Source organism: Scyliorhinus torazame, chromosome 10 (genome assembly GCF_047496885.1).
Source record: "Scyliorhinus torazame isolate Kashiwa2021f chromosome 10, sScyTor2.1, whole genome shotgun sequence".
Lineage (NCBI taxonomy): Eukaryota > Metazoa > Chordata > Chondrichthyes > Carcharhiniformes > Scyliorhinidae > Scyliorhinus > Scyliorhinus torazame.
In genome coordinates this window covers 178,644,743-178,667,432 of record NC_092716.1, presented here as the reverse complement: position 1 = coordinate 178,667,432, position 22,690 = coordinate 178,644,743, and the positions used below count along the sequence as shown (strand labels likewise).

Genomic DNA, 22,690 nt, shown 5'->3' with positions numbered 1-22,690 from the left:
TGGCGACATAGCTGGGTTTCTCAGTCTTGAGAAAATTAAGTTCGCCCTGAGAGGATCAACGTTTGGGTTTGTCTGGAATTGGCAGCCGTTTATCGATTTCTTCAGAGAAAACTAAACTGGCAGCAGGTTCAATGGGGGGGGGGGGGGGGGGGGGGGCGTTGGACCAGTGGGAGATGGAGGGATGTGTTATGCACTGAACTATGTTTGCTTGTGTTTGTTTCTTTTATTATCATAAAACCATAAATGCCTCAATAAAATGTTTATTTAAAAAGAAAGGATAGCAAAGCTCTCTGGATATCAATGCCTGTGATTCTTCATTTTTTACTTTATTGAACTGTGCCTTGTTCTCCCCATAGGCTCTTTCTACTAGTGTTAGCTCCAGTAAGCTCTTCCCAAGTAGTACGTCACAGCATGAGAGCTCATTTGGGGATGAAGTGGAAGTCCACAATCTATTGATCATAGATCAACATACTTTTGAAGGTAAATAGATTCCGTTGTTACTGGAGTTTTGGTGATTGTTAGCCAAATAAAGGTAGTTTCTAGGGATTTATATTTGTATTGGTAAATATTAGAAATAAGGTCTAGTTTTCAGTGGGTTTAATTTAATGTTTCTGAGCCTGCAAGAGTAAAACCTCTAGTTGGATTCATGCTGGACAAAGGTGTTTGAATGTGTGGAGGTTGGTTCAGTTTCAAATGCATGTTCCCTGTGCATGGAGAGGACTGTGACGTGAAGAATAAATAGAAGTGAGTTATTACTTCGCTACAGGAGGCCACTTTCCAGAGGCACCAGCTTTCCATTCTTCTTGGTTTTAACTGGAAGCCAGAGCAGATGAAGATAGGTATAGAGAGAAGGCAACTCTCACAGATCAGCTCGAAGCAGTTGGTTTAGAAGGCGAGAGAGGCCATACTGGAGAAGGGAAACAATTGCAAAAATCTGAAGAAATTAAGGAAACTAGAGAAATGAAGAGAGGTTTCCAAGAAGACTGAAGTTAAAGGTATGAGAACAGAGCCCTGTTCAGTAAAGGTAGACTGAGCTGAGAAGAAGGCTGAGATGCCAGAAAGATATCAGAAGTGACTGTGGAACATGAGTTGAAATAACTGTGGAAATTGCTGGCTGGATCTCGGGTTTGTGTAAAAGCCGTTGAGATAAAGGACACCTAAAAGGGAGTGGTGTAAAATCCTGAACTCGATCCGCTGTTAAAAGCTTGGTAATTTGCAAAACCTGGATATCAAAATGCAAATTGCTGTGGGAAAGCATGATTATGAGAGAAGATTTTAAATTGTGTTTATTAGAGTGGTGTTTGGAAATTCTCGCATAACAATCACCTGGGGGGTGGGATTCTGCAGAGAAATCCAGATTCACTTGAGATGTAGAGCAGTGTGCATTTGAGCACCATCATCTGGTGTGCTTAAAAGGAAATTTATGTTGATGAGACCATTGTAGTGCAGGATTCATAGAATCCCTCCAGTGTAGAAGGAGGCCATTCGGCCCGTCGAGTGCACCGATCCTCTGCAATAGCACCCTGCCTGGGCCGCCTCCCCTGCCCTATCCCTGTAACCCCACCTAACCATTGGACACTAAAGGGTAATTTAGCATGGCAAATCCACCTAACCTGCACATCTTTGGACTGTGGGAGGAAATTTGAGCACCCGAAGGAAACCCACACAGACACGGCAGAATGTGCAAACTCCACACACAGTCACCCAAGGACCCTAGCGCTGTGAGGCAGCAGTGCTAGCCACTGTGCTGCCCCATGTAATACATTATTTTCCTACCTGCTGTAACACTCCTGTTATTATGAATCGGGGAATTATAAAAGTTATGAGAAACACCGGGCAAGATCCAAGAGTGCATATGATGCATGGAACTGAAAAAGCTTCTTCTTTATCTTGCTCCTTCAAATAACCCGTGTAAAGCTATTTCACCATGGAATGTCCAAATTTATTTAACCTCAAAATATAACCATTCATAACATTTCCAAATGTGAAATTTCTTCCTAACTGGTTAAGATCAACAAGCATGTAAGACATCAATATGACTCTGCAATCTAAGATGTATCATGCAATCAAAGAATCCCTACAACGCAGATGGCACGGTGGTGCAGTGGTTAGCACTGCTGCCTCATGGCGCTGAGGACCAAGGTGCGATCCCAGCCCTGGGGGGTCACTGTCCATGTGGAATTTGCACATTCTCTCTGTGTCTGCTTGGGTCTCACCCCGACAACCAAAAAAGATATGCAGGATAGGCGAATTGGCCGCGCTAAATTGCCCCTTAATTGGAAAAAAAAGGAATTGGATACTCTATAAATGTATTTTTTAAAACACGGGGGGGGGGGGGGTTAAAAAAAATCCATAACAGTGCAGAAGGAGGCCATTCAGCCGATCAAATCTGCACCGACCCTCCGAAAGGGCACCTAACTGTTGGACATTAAGGGGCACCCTAGCACGGCCAGTCCACCTAATCGGCACATCTTTGGATTGTGGGAGGAAACCGGAGCACCCAGCGGAAACCATTCAGACACAGGGTGAATGTGCAGACTCCCCTAGGTCGGAATTGAACCTGGGTCCCTGCTGCTGAGAGGCAGCAATGCTAACCACTATGCCATGCACTTTGTAATCTGTGTTAATCCTAACACCTGTGTATGCTAAAAAGGGAGTAAAGGAGTTTACTACAATTCTTTCATGTTGAAGAAATGTTTTTTTCTTCTTAAAATTAATTAGTGGTCTTGCGATTGTCCCTCCACATTTTTATATATATATATATATTACGGCCTTTTGAGCCAGAGTTCCATTCTGGGATCTTCCCGTCCAGTTATAATATCAACTGGGATAGGAAACAATTTCACCAAACATCTTTCCATTTAAACTATCACTCCGGTTGTATTTTCTTTTGAAAAATTGTTTGCAGAAGTTTAGTTTTCTGCCAATTATTTGTAACTATAGCTATTTTAGGGTCGTAGAAGCATATACTTTACAGTGCAGAAGGAGGCCGTTCAGCCCATTGGGTCTGCACCGGCCCTTGGAAAGAGCACCCTACTTAAGCCCACACCTTTACCCTATACCCGTAACCCAGTAGCCCCACCCAAGTTTTTTTTGGGGCACTAAGGGCAATTTAGCATGGCTAATCCACCTAACCTGCACATCTTTGGACTGTGGGAGGAAACCGGAGCAGCCGGAGGAAACCCACGCAGACACTGGAAGAACATGCAGACTCCCTACAGAGAGTGTCCCAAGCCGGGAATCGAACCTGGGATCCTGGAGCTGTGAAGCAACTGTGCTAACCACTGTGCTACCATGACGTCATCTAGATTATTTCAGTCTTCATTTGGTCGAATATTTAACAGAACTAATTATTTTCCATTACATTTTTTATTGCCTGTTGTCGGCAGGAAAACAGGTAATTGCTAGGGACATAAGAGACACCCAAGTTTTGAAATAAAAACAAAATACTGGATATGCTCAGATTAGGGAGCTCCTATGGAGAGAAAAACAAAGTTACTGTGATCAGGAGTACGACTGTTGATAGAATTTTGTTTCTTTTTATGTCGATTTATAGCATCATGGCTGCTGGCCTGGTTGCGAGCAAGCAGCTTTATGGATCCCTTTATTCTGAGTTTTAATGGCTTTATTTGTGTAGATTTCTTATTTAATCAGGTTGTTTGGTCAGATCCCCATTGATTTTAACATGACTTTGTCTCCTGTTTTCAGTTCTTCATGCTCATCAGTTCCTTCAGAACGAGTATGCTCTAAGTATTGTGTCCTGCAAATTAGGCAAAGATCCGAATACATACTTCATTGTAGGCACAGCAATGGTATATCCTGAAGAAGCAGAACCAAAACAGGGTCGAATCATTGTGTTTCAGTACTCTGACGGTAGGTTATGTGCTCAGCTTATGTTTGTTGTAAACCAATTACTGAAAAGTTCAAATAGTCTTCTTTCCATCAAGTCCCCAAACCCAATTGCACCATCATGTGCAGACTGGCATTGTTACTGTGAGAGACAATGGTATTGCTTCTGACCTGCAGAGTGCTTCCTGCACCACCACTGAGCAGCCCTGATCCATATGTATGTTTATTGAAGGCTTCTGACCCATCACATTGCACCTGCACTATGACCATGAAGTTTTGACTCCTAGAGTTCTCCATATACCAATACTGAACAATGCTGGCTTACAGTTCATTCTGTCCTGTTTAAAAAAAAATATTTATTAAGGCATTTATGATTTTATAATTAAGTATAAAAACAAATGTAAATATAATTCAGTACATAACACCCCCAACAACCATACCCAGCCAACATGGCTTCTTCACACAATTCCCCAGTCCCTCCATCTCTTCTCGCTGATCACGCCTGATCTAAACTAAACTAACCGCCCCCCCCCCCCTCTCATATCTGTGAACAGATTTGATTTCCCCAAAGAAGTCGGTAAACAAGCGCCACCTCCGAACAAACCCTAACATTGATCCTCTCAGGGCGAACTTAATTTTCTCAAGCCTGAGAAACCCAGCCATGTCGCTAACCATACCCTCGATTTTGGGGGCTCCGAGTCCCTCCAGGATAATAGGATCCGTCTCCGAGCTCCGGCCAAAACGTCAGCCTCTCTCGCCCTCTGGGCTCCCGGGTCTTCCGACACTCCACAAATCGCCACCTCTGGACTCGAGGCCACCCTCTTTTTTAGCACCATGAACATGACATCGACAAATCCCTGCCAGAATTCCCTAAGTTTCGGACATGCCCAAAACATGTGGACATGGTTTGCGGGCCCTCCCACAGACCTCACACACCTGTCCTCTACCACCAAAACTTGCTCATCCGAGCCACTGTCATGTGTGCCTGGTGAACCACCTTAAATTGTATCAGGCTGAGCCTGGCACATGACGACATGTTGACTCTACTCAGAGCATCCTCCCACAGACCTGCCTCCAGCTCCTTACCCAGCTCATCTTCCCACTTGCACTTTCCCTCCCCTATCTGTGTTCCCTCCCACTCCATCAGCATTCTGTCCTGTTGATGAGAAGTAATGATCCATGTTGTTGTTCCCCCATGCTTCCAACTGTGCAGACGTAGGAATAAACAAAGACCAGTCTGGACCTACATCTTTACGTTGTTGTGGCACTGCACCTTTGTTGATCCATATTTCAGGCAAAGTAGTAGACTTTACATTAATTTTGTCTCTTCTCTCGCTCTGTCCATTCTTCTCCAGTACAGTGGAGTATATCTCGTACCAGAAGTGCAGATAAAATTACAGGATTGTTTGGTCACATCTATTTATGAGCACTTTGGATCAACCACTGCTCTTCCTCTAGTTTACCCATACCTTTCTCAATGGACTTTGTTTTAAAATACAAGAATGGATATTTTAACTAACATATTGTTTCATTAAACAGGTAAACTTCAGACAGTAGCAGAAAAAGAAGTAAAAGGTGCTGTATATTCCATGGTAGAGTTCAATGGCAAGTTGTTGGCAAGCATCAATAGCACGGTACTTAAGCCTATAAGATTCTCAAAGCTTTTCTTTGCATGTAGTCTGCCTGCTCAAAATGATCTGTTGGTGAATGTAAATTTCATAAAATCCCTAAAGTGCAGAAGCAGGCCATTCAGCCCATCGAGTCTGCACCGCACACCCCCGTAACTCCACCTAAATTTTGGATACTTAGGGGCAATTTAGCACGGCTAATCCACCTAGCCTGCACATCTTTGGACTGTGGGAGGAAACCGGAGCACCCAGAGGAAACCCACTCAGACATGGGTAGAAAGTGCAAACTCCACCCAGACAGTCACCGAAGGTCGGAATCGAACCAGGGTCCCTGGTGCCGTGAGACGGCAGTGCTAACCACTGTACCACCATGCAGCCCTTGTTCAGTGGTGCCGGCTGTTTTGGCTTGCTGTGTGAAAGTTGTAAAAATAGTTTTCTTTCTATTAAAAATTGGCATGTTTTATGGTTCAGTGTGTTTTTCTTTGTTCTTCCCCTTCTAAGAGGGCTCCTGTTGCTGCACATGTCTCAGTTAGCATTCTGTTGACATTAAGCTTTGCATGAATTTTTACATTTTATTTCTTCTCCCTGGGCTGGAGGAAGAAGAATCAGTTCCTCTGGTTTCAAGCTATGAACTGAGCAGTCAAAGCTAGTCTGTGCGGTTTAATTTTGCATTTTGAGAGTAGTTTTACCTTTTAAATTTATACCTGTAGCTATTTAAAATTAGTTAATAAGTGTGTGTTTTCTCACAATAATATGTCACAAAATTTATGATACCTGCAGATGTAGATTGAGAATTACAGAGTTCAGCACACTTGAGTGATATAAAGAAATAAGGGGAATGATAAATGCAAAAATTATCTTGAGTCTCTTCACATAATGGAGCATTTTTGGGGTACCCATGTGGTAGGTAAACACCCATGTGGACTGACTGGGGGAATTGCCTGTTGCTGTTATGCAATTTTTGTGCAAGTCTGAGTGCAGTGATGAGGTAAATGTGGCAAGCATCTGCACCAGTAACATCGTACAAACCACAAATGACGTGAATAACCAATTATTCCAATTGACTGACTGTGAGATATTGAGCAGGATCTTGACTGAATTTCCTCTTCAAGTAGTGGCACAGGATTTTTAAATTCTGCCTAAAAACTGAAATTATTGGAAGGACCTAGTTTAATAATAATGCTAGTGTAATTAGAAGTTTTAGTGTTGTTGCTATATGTGCTGTGTGTAATATATAAAATATATCTACACAAATGTACTAATAGATGAAAGGAAAATTGAGCATCCATCTAATGCAACTTTTGTCTTTTGTTCTTAATTCACCTCCTCGATCAGTAACTGCCATAACTTTATTCTAGTACCTGGCAACTACAAAAAGTTTGTTCCAGCTCCAACCCAATTTTGCAAAAACATGCACTCGATAATTGTACCACTGAGTGTGTTCTTCATAGTTTAGATGGATGTTTTCAGTTCAAATGGACATGGAGTAAAGATTCACATTCACTGGAGTTCACTGTAATCCTACTGACAGCTTCATTTTCTTATTCATTTGTCTCATCACTGATTTTTATCAGGTGGATCAAACCAAATCTTAATGTATTTACTCTTGGATTCTCTTCTGGACCTGATGAAGTAACAAGTATGATTTTTCACTTTAGGTGCGATTATATGAATGGACTGCAGAAAAAGAGCTACGTACAGAATGCAACCACTACAATAATATCATGGCACTCTACCTGAAAACAAAAGGAGACTTCATACTGGTGGGAGATCTGATGCGTTCAGTGCTGCTTCTTGCATATAAACCAATGGAAGGGAATTTTGAAGAGGTACAATGCAACTTGAGTTGCTTTTTTGCAGTTTCCTGCTGCTCAAAGAGCAAAATCATATTGGCCCATCATGGGGGATATTGACATTTTAATTAGCAGAATGTTCACCCATGGAAGGAATTACAACACAGTTTGGTCCTGTCTTCACCAAAAGTCTGTATGCACACTTTTATGCAAGGGGTCAGTGATGAAGAGTGAAGCTTGACAAAATTATATTTTCCTACTTTCCCTGACCTAGAGATGTCACGTCCAGCTTTGATACCCCAGCTGTTGATTTAATCTCGACTAGCTATCTGGTGGGGCCTTCTTCTGATTTGAATGTCCCAGTGTAATGTTGGCCACCAATAAGATGTTGCATCCTGAAAATAGATGCCCACCAGGCCCAGATAGGAGAAGCAAGGGAGGAAATAGCGGAGGTCCTGTCGGTCATTTTTCAATCCTCTTCGGCCTACAGGCACAGTGCGAAATGACTGCTAATATTGTAGTGCTTAAAAAAAGGGCAAAGGGATGGACCAAGTAACTACAGGTCAATCAATCTAACCTCTGTGGTTGATATTTTTTGGGGAAAATTGAAAGACAGTATAAATTATTACTTGGACACAGCTTAATCAAGGACAGTCAGCATGGGTTTGTTCAGAAGTCGTGCCTGACTCAACAATTAAATTTTTTGAACAGGTAACCAGGATAGTTGATGAAAGATAGTGATTTTGATGTAGCCTACATAGTTTTAGCATAACAGACTGGTCAAAAAAAATCAAAGCTCAAGGAATATAAGAGGAAGTGGCAAGTTGGATTCAAATTTGGCTCCGTGGCAGGAAGCAAAGGGCAACGGTATTTTTGTGACTAGATGACTGTTTCCTTTGGGGTTTTGCAGGGCCCTTTATTAGATCCCTTGCTTTTTGTGCATTTGACAATTTAGGTTTGGTAAGGGCATGATGCAGACATTTGCAGGTGAAACATAAATGGGCTGTGTGTTGATGGTGAGAAAGAAGGCTGAAGGAACAAATCAGTGGACTGGTCAGGTGGGTAAAAGTGACAACATGGAATTCAATCCAGAGAAGTCCATGATAATGCATTTTGGGAGAGCAAACCGGGTAATTGATACACAAATAAATGGATAGTGAAAAGTTAATGGAATGGAGAAAGCTTGGTGCGGATGCCCACAGATCCCTGAAAGTACCAGATTGGGTAGATAAGATGATGTACAATGGCATACAGGATACTTTTATTGGTCAAGGCACAGAATATAGGAGAAGGGAGGTTATGGTCCAAAACACTAATTGGGCTGAAGCTAGAGTACTGCATCCAGTTCTGTGTCGCCACATTACAGAAATGATATGGTTTAAGTAATCTGCTGCAGCTGATTAATTCAACCCATTTAAATCAATTTTAATGTATTTTGGTGGATTGTGTGACTGACTGAATCTCTATGATTGCGAGGCTTTGGCGGAAACTAAACCTGCACTTTGTGTCTGTATTTGTGGTTTGTGCCCCTTACCTCCACCCTCCCTACTGTACAGCAAAATGAGACTTTTGTACAAGAGGATCAGAGTTGCACTAATTTCATAGATATTGGACTGGAATTTAATTATAGAGGCTGTTCTGAGGGTCCTACCATTTCTGCTTTCAATGAAAGAAATTTCCAAAATGCATCTTCGCCATTACTAGAGAGAGAACTTTATAGCATTAAATAAAAGCAAAATACTGCAGATACTGGAAATCTGAAATAAAAATAGAAAATCCTGGATAGACTCAGGCCTGGCAGCACCTGTGGAGAGAGAAACGGAGTTAACATTTGAGTCCACATCATGGGGCGCGGTGGTTAGCACTGCTGTCTCACAGTGCCAGGATCCTGGGTTTGATTCTGACCTCGGGTGACTGTGTCGAGTTTGTACTTTCTCTCCATGTCTGTGTGGGTTTCCTCCAGGTGCTCTGGTTTCCTCCCACAGTCCAAAGATGTGCAGGTCGGGTGGATTGCAATGCTAAATTGCCCCTTAGTGTCCAAAGGTTAGGTGGGGTTACGGGGATAGGGTGGGGGATTGGCTTAGATGGGGTGCTCTTTTGGAGGGTCGGTCCAGGCTCGATGGGCTGAACGGCCTCCTGCACTGTCGGGTCTCTAATAATCCAATCTTTTTCAAATAGTAAATTTGGATCACGTAGGCAATGCCTCAGTTTAGTATCTCATTAATTGACATCACAAGTATTTGTCTACTGTTATATTGTTACATTAATGAAAAAGACTTGCATTTATTTTGTTCCTTTACTTTTACATAAGATTGCCCGAGACTTCAACCCTAATTGGATGAGTGCTGTTGAGATACTGGATGACGATAATTTCCTTGGTGCAGAAAACTCCTTCAATTTATTTGTGTGCCAGAAAGACAGGTGAGCAGGTTCTGTGAATTCACTCCAGTCCTGCACGCATTGCATGTACATGTTCCCGTTAAACCTTTCAATGCAATATATTACACAAATGCTCTGGCCACAGTTGGAGTGCAAAATTGTCATGAAGCACGCAGATGTTATCTGCGAGGGTATCCGAGCTTTGAACAACAGTTCAAAGGGTGTATAGTTTTTTGTTTTGGTGTGAGAAAACAAGTGAAACCCCAGTGAGAATAAACAGCCCAGCTAATAAGAACAATTATTGAAGACTAAGTATGAAATTAAAGGAAAGATAAATACAGACGAACAGGACTACACTACTCTTAAGATGATTAAATACGTAAACCACTAAACACTCAGAGTTTATGTGGAATGTACACCTTGTTCCAAAATATATATCTATGATTCCTGAAATCCTTAAGAGTTCCTTTTTCCCCAAACAACAAAGTAAATAAAACTATAAGTAAAATTGAACTCATTATTACCACACAATACAGAGTTGATGGTCAAGTCTGCCTTTTCCTGATTCAGTGAAAATATTTCAAGTGCGATTCTCAAAAATTTCTAAGTTCATTTGTGGCAGGTTTTTCAGAGAGTTTCCCGCCGGCTCTGCCGTGAATTCCCCACTGCTATTCAATGACACTTAATCATTTTTTTGGGCAGGGGAGTTTCTCACTGGTTTACCCCACTCTTAGGAATTTGTTTAGCACGGGGAGCTGAACTCAGAGATCAGGCCATCATTTTGAAAGGGTCCCCCCCCCCCCCCCCCACACACATACCTGGGTGAATCCCGCGAGGCGTGAAGACTGTCGGGAAGACTGCGAGAGGGCTCTCCAGCGTTCAGCGCTCAAGGGAGAGCGCATTGCGGCCGGTGGATCACGCCCTTAAGCTACATTTATGAAGTGGAGATGCCGGCGTTGGACTGGGGTGAGCACAGGAAGAAGTTTTACAACACCAGGTTAAAGTCCAACAGGTCTGTTTCAAATCACGAGCTTTCAGAGCACTGCTCCTTCCTCAGGTGAATGAAGAGCCTCTCAACTGCTAGATGTTAACTGGCATCAGGATGCTCGATGTAAAACTGGCCCCCCTGCTTCTGAGGTTGCTGCCATTTCTCTCCTTTGATTCTGCATTCTGCATATTTGGCTGTCTACCTCTATCAAATTCCTTGACTCTAAAAATTAGCATGTATATACCTCATTGATCTCCCGATTGTCTAAGTTAGCTGTTTCAACTTTATAGGCGATCTCACCTGATTCTATTTATGATGCCTGGTAATATCGTTATTGGGAAAGGCTCATCTCATCCTGCCTTTTGAATACTGGCTCCAGCTGTAACTAGGCAGATTTCTACCCGTAGCTGGGCAGATCACACCCTATTATGTCTTGTTTAATTTATGTTACCAGGCAAATTCATGACAGATCACAAAGGAAATATGAAAGAATGTTCTTGTAGGATGAATACCCAGCCAGCTTTGAATTGCACAGACCAGTTTAAGGGTGTGACTTTGGTACCATCTTGATTTGAAAGTCAAACCTACAAATGTGGTCTCTGCTGCTTCATTTTTAAAAAGGTTGTAAAGATTTGTTCTGCATTCAGGCTGCTTGAATTGACCACTGCACATGAGCACGATGAGATCTTAAATATACTAGTGCTTGAATTCTATCAACACTTTTCAGAAATTTGCACTCTTGTTCTCACTCAGCCTCAGATTGAATATTAAGTGAGACTTCACAGGGTTACAATACAAGGTCATTTCCCCACCTCCATTACGTTGATCTCTGACTGTTACTGTTCCTGACACACACACACACATTCTTTCTCTTGATGTTTATTTGGGAGCAGAGCATGAGCCATCTGACTGTCCTCCAAAACGATGAGGATTATTTCCATTTCTGAAATATGTTATTTATTCCATGTTTACTTTTTGCTACTTTTTTATTTCATTCATTTTATTCTGAATTGCAAATTTTTGTATTTTCACCATGCTTGCTGTTGGTACATCTGCACTGGAGATGAAGACTTCATTTGAGTTTGGATGCAAATACACATCCTGCCATCTTATGGAAAGGTGCATGTTTTTTTGGGCTACCAAGATCAATTTTTCCACAAATATCACTGTTCCTCACTTGATAAATTAAGGTTAAGTTTATACAAGTGTGGAACACTTATTAGGTAATGAGTTGAGCTGATATAAAGAGACACTACTTTGACACTGGTGGTTGTGTTGGAGAGTTAGGACCTAAAGGTCTCTTTGGGAATAAATCTAAAACTATGTAAAGATTAACATTCTGGTCGTATCCTTCTCCACCAACTGGCTGTCAGAGGTTTAACAGCTTGTACCTTTTCTTCATAATGTTCTAATTATGTAATTATATGCTTGTATCATCTTGAAATTCAACTTATCAAAACATTTTTCCAGTCAGCCTTCTATCCTTTACCTTCTTCAAATTACAGCACATTTATACCATCGCCAACATTGTTGCTTCCATTCGCCTCTGTCATTGCAAAGGTCCACTGGCTTCCCATATCCAAGCAAATTTGCTCAGTGACCTTTTTTTTAATAGGGGCTGGCTTTGAAAGCAGACCAAGGCAAGCCAGCAGCATGGTTCAATTCCTGTACCAGCCTCCCCGAACAGGTGCCGGAATGTGGCGACTAGGGGCTTTTCACAGTAACTTCATTTGAAGCCTACTTGTGACAATAAGCGATTTTCTTTTCATTTCATTTTACTGAGCCGCTTTTCTTCAGCAAGCACGGTATATTTCCCGCTGTCCTTCGTTGCACATTAGTGACCATTGTTTCTGTCACCATACCCCACCCTTCAATAAAGTTCCTCCAATTTAATGCATCTCTTTAGTTTCTAAACTAAAAGCACTCCTCAACCATGCTTTAGGCATTTTTTCCTTCTCTTTCCCTGGTCCCATCTCGATGTTGAATGTTTTCCTAACCATGTAAAGTGTTCTTGGGTATCACCTTCTGTGAGAAGCATTGTAGCAATGTAATTAAATACTCAGTTTGCAGTGAGTTCTGCCACCTCTCTGACCATAAAATGGAAGCTGTTGGAATTGTACATGCAGCAATAGTGTTGTGTTTTTGTTTTCAGTGCGGCTACAACAGATGAAGAAAGGCAACATCTCCAAGAAGTAGGATTGTTCCACCTTGGCGAGTTTGTTAATGTGTTCTGTCATGGATCTCTGGTAATGCAGAATCTTGGCGAGACTTCCACACCTACACTGGGTTCGGTATTGTTTGGCACAGTCAATGGCATGATTGGTGAGTTTGCACACTTGAAGGTTGTTTGAACAGAACAAAAGCTTACATCAAATGCTTATTCCAAAAGCAACAACAGTAACTTGCATTTATATAGTTTCTTTTTTTTCCGGGGCAATTTAGCGTGGCCAATCGACCAAACTTGCACATTTTCAGTACTCAATTATTTTTGTTTAGTTAAGGGCAATTTTAGCGTGGCCAATCCACCTACCCTGCACATCTTTCGGTTATGGAAGTGAGACCCACGCAGACACAAGGAGAAAGTGCAAACTCCACACGGACAATGATCCAAGGAAAGGATCAAACCCGGGTCCTCGGCGCTTTGAGGCTGCAGTGCTAACCACTGCGCCACCGTGCCGGCCCAATATATTTCAATGTCACCTCTCATTTTTCTTGGTTCCAGTGAGTATACATAGTAACATAGAACATACAGTGCAGAAGGAGGCCATTTGGCCCATCTAGTCTACACAGACCCACTTAAGCCCTCACTTCCACCCTATCCCCGTAACCCAATAACTCCATCTAACCTTTTTTGGACGCTAAGGGCAATTTAGCACGGCCAATCCACCTAACCTGCATGTCTTTAAACTGTGGGTGGAAACTGGAGCACCCGGAGGAAACCCACGCAGACACTGGGAGAACGTGCAGACTCCGCACAGACAGTGACCCAGCGGGGAATCGAACCTGGGACCCTGGCGCTGTGAAGCAACAGTGCTACCATGCTGTCCCAACCTGTTTAACCTTTGCTCACAAGAAATCCCCCCCCCCCCCCAAACACACCGGGGATCATCCTTGTGAATCTTTTCTGAACCACCTCCAGTGAAATAATATATTTCCTTAAGGGGACCTAAACTGCTCACAGTACTCCAGATGTGGTCTCAACAACACCTTGTATAGTTGCTGCAAGACTTCCCTAATCTTGTATTCCAACCTGCTTGAAATAAGGACCAACATTCCATTAGCTTTCCTGATTATCTGCAGCACCAGTGTTCTAGCTTTCTGTGTTTCATGCACAAGTGCCCCAAGTCGCCCTGTGTTGCAGCTTTCTGCAGTTTTTCAGTATTTAAATAATACCCTGTTCTTTTGTTCCTCCAAAATGAACAACTTCATATTTTCCCACATTATACTCCATTTGCCAACTTTTTGCCCAAAATCTCTTCGCAAACTGTTTGCATCTCTCTTGCAACTTGCCTTTCCACCAATGTTTGTGCTGTCTGTAAACCTGGCTACAGTACCTACGCTTCCTTCCTCCAAGTCATTAATATATAATGTAAACAGTTGTGGTCCCGGCATTGATCCCTGTAGAACCCCACAGGTTGCAGATCGCCAACTTGAAGAAGAACCCCTTATCCCCACTTGCTGTTTCCCACCCATTAGCCACTTCTCTATCCATGCTAATGTACTATCTCCAACACCATGAGCTCTTATGACAACCTTTTGTGAGGTACCTTGTCAAACGCCTTCTGGAAGTCCAAGTCCCAAGTACAATACATCTACTGGTTCCCCTCCATCCACTCTGGTTGAGACTTCCTCGAAAAAGTCTAATAAACTAGCCAGTCTGATTTCCCTTTCATGAAGCCATGCGAACTCTGCTTGATTAGATTATGATTTTCCAAATGTGCTGCTATTATTCCTTCATAATTGATTCCCACATGTTTCCAACAACAGATGTTAGGCTAATCAGCTTATAGTTACCCATTTTTTTTCCTTCCATCCTTTTTGAATAGGGGTGTCACATTGGCAGTTTTCCAATCGTCCTGTACTTCTCCAGAATCCAAAGGATTTTTGGATAATTGCAACCAGTTCTTCAACTATCTCTGTAGCTACTTCTTTTATGATTCTAGGATGCAAACCATCAGGGCCAGGGGCCTTATCTACCTTTAACCCCATCAGTTTATCTAATACTACTTCTCTAAAGATGGTATTTGATTGTTCCCCATATTCTTTAGTATTTACCCTGTCAAGCCCCGTCCTATATGCTTTTTAAAATTTAAAGTACCCAATTCATTTTTTTCTAATTAAGGGACTATTTTAGCGTGGCTTTTCAAAGTATCTTCCACCGTAAAGACTGATGCAAAATGTTTAACTCCCCTGCCATTTCCTTGTTCCTCATCACTATCTCCCTAGATACATTTTCTATGGGGCCTATGTTCACTTTGGCCTCTCTTTTTTTCATATATTTGAAGAAGGTCTTATTGTCAGTTTTTATATTCCTTGCTAGTTTGACCTTGTAGTTCGTTTTCTCCCTCTTTATTACCTTATTAGTCTTCTTTTTTTTTTGATGTATTTTATTACAAAATGTATCAAAACAGGTTACAGCAAATAAACACTTATTAGTCCTCTTTTTCTGGATTCTGAATTTTTCCCAATCTTTGGGGTTATCACTGACATTCACCTCCTCATATGCTTTTTCTCTCAACTTAATACCCTCCTTAACTTCCTTGGGTATCCCTCTCTTGGAATCTTTCCTCCTGACGGGGATAAGCTGCCCTTACACAAACAGGTCCCCAAACTGCTTGATCCCTGCCCATCGCCAGCCCCCCCCCCAGAGCAAATCTATGATTGTCACAAATCGGTGCCCACACCGCGACTCCTTCCAACCTCAGATGCTGCCACAGGGCTCGTGGAGTACTTGGCCGGCGAGCATGGCAGAACGCCGTCAACAATGCCCCTAAACCCGTGCCCCGGCAAGAGACTCTATCTGCCCCCTCGCCCACTACCCACTTCCTCAACTTAATAATATTCGCTGCCCAATAATAATTCATTACGTTTGGAAAGGCCAGCTCATGCCCACCCCCGTTCCAACAGCACCTTTACCCGTGGGGTTTCTGCGGCCCACCCAAACCCTGAGATCAAAGCATTAACTTTCCTGAAGAATGATTTTGGGAAAAAGATCGGGAGGTTCTGAAAAACAAATAAGAGCCTCAGCAGCACTGTCATTTTCACTGTCTGCACCCGCCAGCGATAGTAGCAGCACATCCCACCTCTTAAAATCCCCCCCCCCCCCCCCCCACCATATCGGTTCCATCAACCGCGCAGGTTCAACTCATGCAGCTGCTCCCATCCCTGTGCCGCCTGGATACCCAAATATCTGAAGCTTGCCCCCACCACCTTAAACGGCAGCTCGCTCAACCTCCTCTCCTACCCACTGGCCTCGATCAGTACGACTTCACTCTTTCCCATGTTTAGCTCATATCCGGGGAAACCGGCCAATCTCACTTAAAATACTCATTCCCCCAATGTCTCCCAGTGGGTCCAAGATATAAAGCAACAGGTCGTCCGCGTATAGCGAGTCCCTGTGCTCAACCCCCACCCCAACAATCCCTCTCCAACTCCTTGATGCTCTAAGTGCCATTGCCAATTACTTTTTTATTCCCAAGGCAAAAAGCAACGGGGAGAGTGGGCACCCTAGCCTTAACCCACAGTGTAGCCCGAAGTACCCCAAGCTCACCCAATTCATCTGCAGGCTCGCAAGCTGTGCCCTATACAACAATCTGACCCAGCCTGCAAATCCCTACCCAAACCATCCCAACACTTCCCACAAGGACTCCCATCCCACTCGATTGAACGCCTTCTTTGCATCCATTGCAACTGCCACCTCCAAATCATTATCCCATTTAGTAACCTCTGGATTTTCGCCTACAGTTGCCTCCCCTTTATGAACGCCGTCTGTTCTTCCCTGTTGCCCCTGGCACACAGTCCTCAATTTGCGTCCACTCCACGTTTTGCGACGATATCGGGCGATGGGACCCACACTGTTCTGGATCTTTATCCTTCTTTAATATGCGGGAAATGGATGCCTGCAATAATGTAGGGGGGAGCTCCCCCGTATTCTATAGGAGGCTCCGATTCGCAAAACCTCCTATAGAACGCTTCAAATACCCCATTCAGTCCCACCAGGTCGAGTACCACTCTTCCCCTCCTGTCCTTCACCCTTCCAATCTCCCTCGCCGCCTCTGGTTTCCTCAGTTGGTGGACCAGCATCCTACGCGCCTTCTCCCCGTACACCTACACTGCCCCTCCGCAACTGCCCTCTTGCCTTCCCCGTGGACACTAACCCAAGCTTCATCTGAAGCTTCTGCCTCTCCTTCAACAATCTCGCTTCCGGGCCTCCGAATCATCTGCTCGCACACCTCCTCATCCGCTAACAGCCCGACATCCAGTCTCCACTGTGGGCCCTTCTTAAAGAGGCCAGCCTTCACTTGATTAAACCCAGCTCTCTTCTTCGCCCGGTCTGCGCCCAGGTCCTGGTGTGCCTTCCCAGTTGCACCTCCTTGTCTGCCTTGCCAACCACAATATCTTCTCCTTGTCGAGGAATCGGTGGAATCAGACCACCATCGCCCTTTGCGTCTCTTTTGCCTGCGGCTTCCTCATAAGTGCCCTATGCGCCAGGTCGACCTCCAAGGGCCAGTCGAAGGCCCCCTCCCCATTAGCTTCTCCAACATCTTGGCTAAATGTGAGCCAGCGTCCGCTCCCTCGATATCTTCAGCAATCCCCACAATTCTTAAATGTTGTCTCCGGGAGCGGTTCTCCAGATTCTCCACCTTCTCCTTTAGCTGCTTCTGGGTCTCAAGCATCATTCCGATCTCGGGTGCCAAAGAGGTAAGCTGATCCTGGTGCTTCCCCACCGCCCCCTCCAATTTGCGAATGTCGTGGCCCTGGGTCTCCAGCCTCTGCTCCACCCGCTCAATTCCTGTTTTTAATGGTTCTACTGCTGTGGCTAGGTCTTCCTGGGCTTCCCGCCTCTTTCAGCTGAACTTCTCCTTTGAGATGTCCACCAGCTGTTCTGTTGACCACTGGGCAGGCAGGGCTGACCCTTTACCCTCCGCCATCTTCACCTGTGGCGCACAAAGAATTTCTTGCTCCAACAGCTCCCTTCTTCTCGACCCACTTCTGGTCCATGGATCTATCCACCTGCACCATCAATGGAGTTTAACTTTCCTCAATCGCCTCTACATCGTTTCCCACCAAAACATCTGCCCAGCAAACGGGGAAAAGGACCAATAAAAACACTTCGACCAGGAGCTGCCAAATGTGTGACCACTCACTCCAAGACTGGAAGTCCTTCTGTTTCTACTCTGACTAGCACGTGGCATTGGTAGTAATCCTGAGGTCTTACTTTTCAACTTATTCCTAACTCCTATATTCGGCTCTTAGGAACTCATCCCTTTTTGTACCATTGGCACCAATATGTACCACGATCTCTGGCTGTTCACCCTCCCCTTCCAGCATGCCATGCAGCTGCTATGAGACATCCTTGACTCTAGCACCAGAGAGGTAGCATATCATCCTGGAGCTCTCCCCTTATGCGGGAGAACACACATGATGTACTTTACAGAATGAACCCGTAATCATTTGCATCGACTGTTATTAAATTTGTAATGGCTAAGAATTGATGCAAAAAGTGGTCGTGTTGATGTCACTTGGTTTTCCTGGATCAGATCATTTAAATAGTCTTTCACTATGAGTCCACTCCGATGTACTCAGATTCTGTGCTGTATGGCCAGTGCAAAAATTAAATTGATATGTAGACATGGATGGAAAGAGCAATCATGTTTAGAGGCAATCAGCCAGTGAGAGTGCCCGGTTTACCTATATCCCAGAGTGATGTGGTGAATGGAAGGATGTGACAATTGTGGGATATGTAGGAGAGGCTACTGGCAAGTTTAAACTTTGGTCAAATGTTGGCCATGAAGTGAAGCCCATGGCAGAATGGTGTGTAAAAGTGGAGAGCAAGCTCTGTAGAAGTACTGACTTTTGTTTCTCGAAGTGACGCTTGCATCAGGAAAGGAGCACATACTAGAGGAAGAGCCTCTAATAATGCAAAAGGGAGATCTTCCAGTAGTAGTCCCGGCAGACATAAATGTGGCAATAGAGGATGTAGCTTGAATAGATTAAATAAAGTAAAAGCTGTAGGACAGTCTTCAAGAAGCAGAAGTCCTCATGACAAAGTTTGGTGGCGAAGGATAGATTAGTAATAGAGGTGAAACAAGGGCAGCACGGTGGTGCAGTGGTTAGCACTGCTGCCTCACGGCACCGAGGTCCCAGGTTCGATCCCCGCCGGGTCACTGTTTGTGTGGAGTTTGCACATTCTCCCTGTATTTGTGGGGGTTTTGCCCCCACAACCCAAAGATATGCAGGGTAGGTGGATTGACCACGCTAAAATTGCCCCTTAATTGGAAAAATTAATTGGATACACTAAATTTTTTTTTTTAAGAGGTAAAACAAAGAGAGTTGGAGAGAATTTGAAATTTGTTCTGCGGTACGAGATAAGGAATAACCTGCTGCTGGGATCCTATGACATGGAAAGAAGCCCAACACTATTTAAAACTTTATCCTGACTGCTATTTTTAAAAAATACTTGACTTTTCTCTTGAACAAAGAGAATTACGAAGGCGGCTAGAAGTCAGCCGATCACAGGATTGGCCCTCTATCTGGAAGCTATTCCCGAGAATTTCAAGGACAAAATAATTATTTTTCCAGCTTCTGGAATGTCACACCTCGTTACTTCTGGAGCACGACTAACAAATTTATAACACATTTGTTCAATGTGCTGTAGTTAATTACTGCAATGAAACACCTCTAAAGTAGAGAATGTTTTGAGGGTGAGTAAAATGTGTACTTGGTTCCCATCTTTAGGTCATCCAAAAAACATGAAACAAGTCAGTTTTGCAAAGCTTCAAATGCTAATTTTCCAGGTGGATATTAGAGCGCAGTTGCTTTTGCATTGAGCCAAATCTTCTGGTCTCTGAATCATCAGAGACTGAATGCATGTTGAAGATGTACATTGGAATCATGTGGAAGCTTTGACCCGTGGACTGCAGTGAGAATTGCCTGGGCAGTTTCAAATTCCAATGGGCAATTTCCCTGCTCCCTGAAATCTTTCACAAATCTCTCTCCTCTCCAGATTAAAACCTAGTCTAACATCTAGGTAATTCAACAAGTGCCCACTTGTTCTTTCAAACCCTCCCCCAGCTCAGCTACTGATCTGACATCTGACAGCCTCCCAGACACAAGACAGCTTGAAGTCCAACTTCCCACCTAGCCCTGACCCGCCTATCTCTCTCTCTCCCTCTCTCTCTTACCCCCCCCACCCCAAATCGTAGGACCTTATAGCGTCATCATGGTATTAAAGGAAGCCATTTTGCTTTGCAGTTGCCTGTCGAGCAATCCATTTACTCCATTCTCCTGCTTTATTCCTGTACCTTGCAAGTTTATTTCCCCCAAACGCCTATCCAAATTCATTTTGAAATCTTTGATCATTTCTACTCCCACCAAACTGCCAACAGTGATTCCAGGTCAGTGGTATATAGATAATAGTACATTTTGGGATAATGTACACTTTACAAAAAATGTGAACAAGCTAAGGTTACAGATTGGCCTTGCTGACTTGAAACAAATGCTGGAGAGAAAGAAAATCTCAGACTAGTTGTGTGGATGCTAGTTATCTATTTTAGGGGGGAAAAAATGCATAAACAAAGAAATTGTTAGCGGTTTCAAGGAGCGTAAACAGATAATATGTTTTATACAGCGCTCTTTTTCCTGTGATTTGATTCTCTGTGGATACTGATCGGGTTGCAGCAGGCAGCATCACTGCCTCTGAGGTGGCAGAGCTCATCCACTCAGTTTCTAGTTAAGTGAGCCTCCGTCACAGCACAGATGGCATTTCAGTACATCACATCTGTGACTGCGCTCTGCAAAAGCAATTCAGCTGTCTCTCCCATGCCGTTAACACATAACCCTGCAAATCTTTTCTGTTCAGATAATTTTCCAATTCTGCTTTAAAACAATCCTGCACATGGTGTAACAAGCTGTAGCTCTGCGGGTAAAGTAACTGAAACAGATTTATCAGTTACTATTTTCAATGTGATTCTAGTCAAGTCTCACACAACTGCAAACCAGAAAGCTTAGTGCCCTTTAGCAGTTACAGTATTTAATACTGTCCACAAAGTTAACATTTTGAAAGAATTTAGTACTTCTCGTGACGAGCACAGTAGAGAAACAGTTTGGAGACTTGAGGAGAGCTGTCCAGATGTAGAGTTTCTGATTTCATCGGTGTTGTTGTTGGCCATGGCCAACCCATCCGGGTATTGTAGGTACAGTCCTTGTATACTGAAAAAAATAAGCTGCCTGATATTCTCAGTAAAACCGGAAATAAGGGAATTTCTAAATTGAAACTCGTACTCAAAGTTGTAGGGACATAAAGACATTATCAAAACAATTGGGACCAAGTCTCTGAAAAATCGAAGTGGGAATGGACAAATCAAAATGAGAATACAGTGAAGAATAATCCTTCAGTCTCAGTAGAATCAATACTGCAATCTCACTTTTTAGAACAATGTTTTAATGTAAGCAGTCTTGTTTCACTGATTTAATTATCTCTTGACTGTTTTACAGGTTTGGTTACCTCATTATCTGAGAGCTGGTATAACTTCCTTTTAGAAGTTCAAAATCGACTGAATAAAGTTATCAAGAGCGTGGGCAAGATTGAACATTCATTATATCCTTTTCCATGAATTTACATATTTTGAATAGTTTAATGGTTTTATCAAAGGGGAAAAGAATACATGCCAAGCTCCTCCCTCCCAGAATCTGGTGTTCAGCAGGTCTAGGTTCACTCAAGCCAGTCTTCAACCATGAAAGTTGTAACATTTGATAGACTGCTTAAAAATACCCAGAATAATTTTCTTTTTAATTAGTTCTCAGAATGTTGATATCACTAACAAGGCCAGTATTTATTGTGCATCTCTAATTGCCCTTCGGCCTTCATGAATTGCTGCTGTCTGTTTAGTGAAGGTACTCCCATAGTGTTGTTAGGTAGGAAGTTCTTAAGCTTTTGATCCAATGATGATGAAGGAACAGTGATACATTTCCAAGTCAAAGTGTGACCTGGAGAGGAACTTGCAGTTTTGGCACTCCTAAGCATCTGCTCCCCATGTTATTTGCAGTGGTAGAGGTTGTGGGTTTAGGAGGTGTCGTTGAGTCCTTGGCATGTTCCTGCAGCACATTTTGTAGATGGTGCATACTGCAGACATTGTCTGCCAATGGTGGAATGAACTTTTAAGGTGGTACATGAGGGGTCAGTCAAGCGTGGAAGGCTTTGAACTTTGAGTGTTGTTGCAACTGCACTCATTCAGGAAGTGGAGAGTATTCCATTGTGCTCCTAAGGTGCAGCACGGTAGCACAGAGGGTAGCACTGTTGCTTCACAGTTCCAGGGTCCCAGGTTGAATTCCCAGCTTGGGTCACTGCCTGTGGAGTCTGCACATTCTCTCTGTGTCTGCGTGGGTTTCCTCCGGGTGCTCCAGTTTCCTCCCACAAGTCCTCCTGAAAGCCGTTCTGTTAGATAATTTGGACATTCCGTATTCACCCTCTGTGTACCCGAACAGGTGCCGGAATGTGGCAGCTCGGAGCTTTTCACAGTAACTTCATTGCAGTGTTAATGTAAGCCTACTTGTGACAATAAAGATTATTATCATTATGATTTGTGCCTCCAGGATGATGGAGAGCCTTTTGGGGAATTCGAATGCAAGTCAGTTGTCACAGAATACCCAGCCTCTGATCTGCTCTTGGAGCCACAGTATTTACGGACCTGGCCCAGTTATGTTGCTGGTCAATGGAAGCCTGTGTGGAGACTGAGATTCACATATTTTTCAATACAGAGTAGGGCAGTAGCTTGTAAAAATGTACACTCCTTTCCCCATTCCTTAAATATCTGTGAGAAGTCTGAGGGAAA

General features: G+C 43.4%; 1 protein-coding gene across 1 annotated transcript in view; it reads left to right on the top strand.

The window, feature by feature from the left end:
• Window positions 1-22,690, top strand: part of ddb1 (damage-specific DNA binding protein 1) — a 118,458-nt gene that overhangs the window by 83,164 nt on the left and 12,604 nt on the right. The window contains exons 19-25 of the mRNA XM_072518998.1: window positions 357-480; window positions 3,709-3,873; window positions 5,389-5,483; window positions 7,136-7,306; window positions 9,582-9,691; window positions 12,790-12,959; window positions 21,354-21,456. Coding sequence (XP_072375099.1) covers window positions 357-480; window positions 3,709-3,873; window positions 5,389-5,483; window positions 7,136-7,306; window positions 9,582-9,691; window positions 12,790-12,959; window positions 21,354-21,456 — 938 coding nt within the window. The remainder of the gene's footprint in view (window positions 1-356; window positions 481-3,708; window positions 3,874-5,388; window positions 5,484-7,135; window positions 7,307-9,581; window positions 9,692-12,789; window positions 12,960-21,353; window positions 21,457-22,690) is intronic.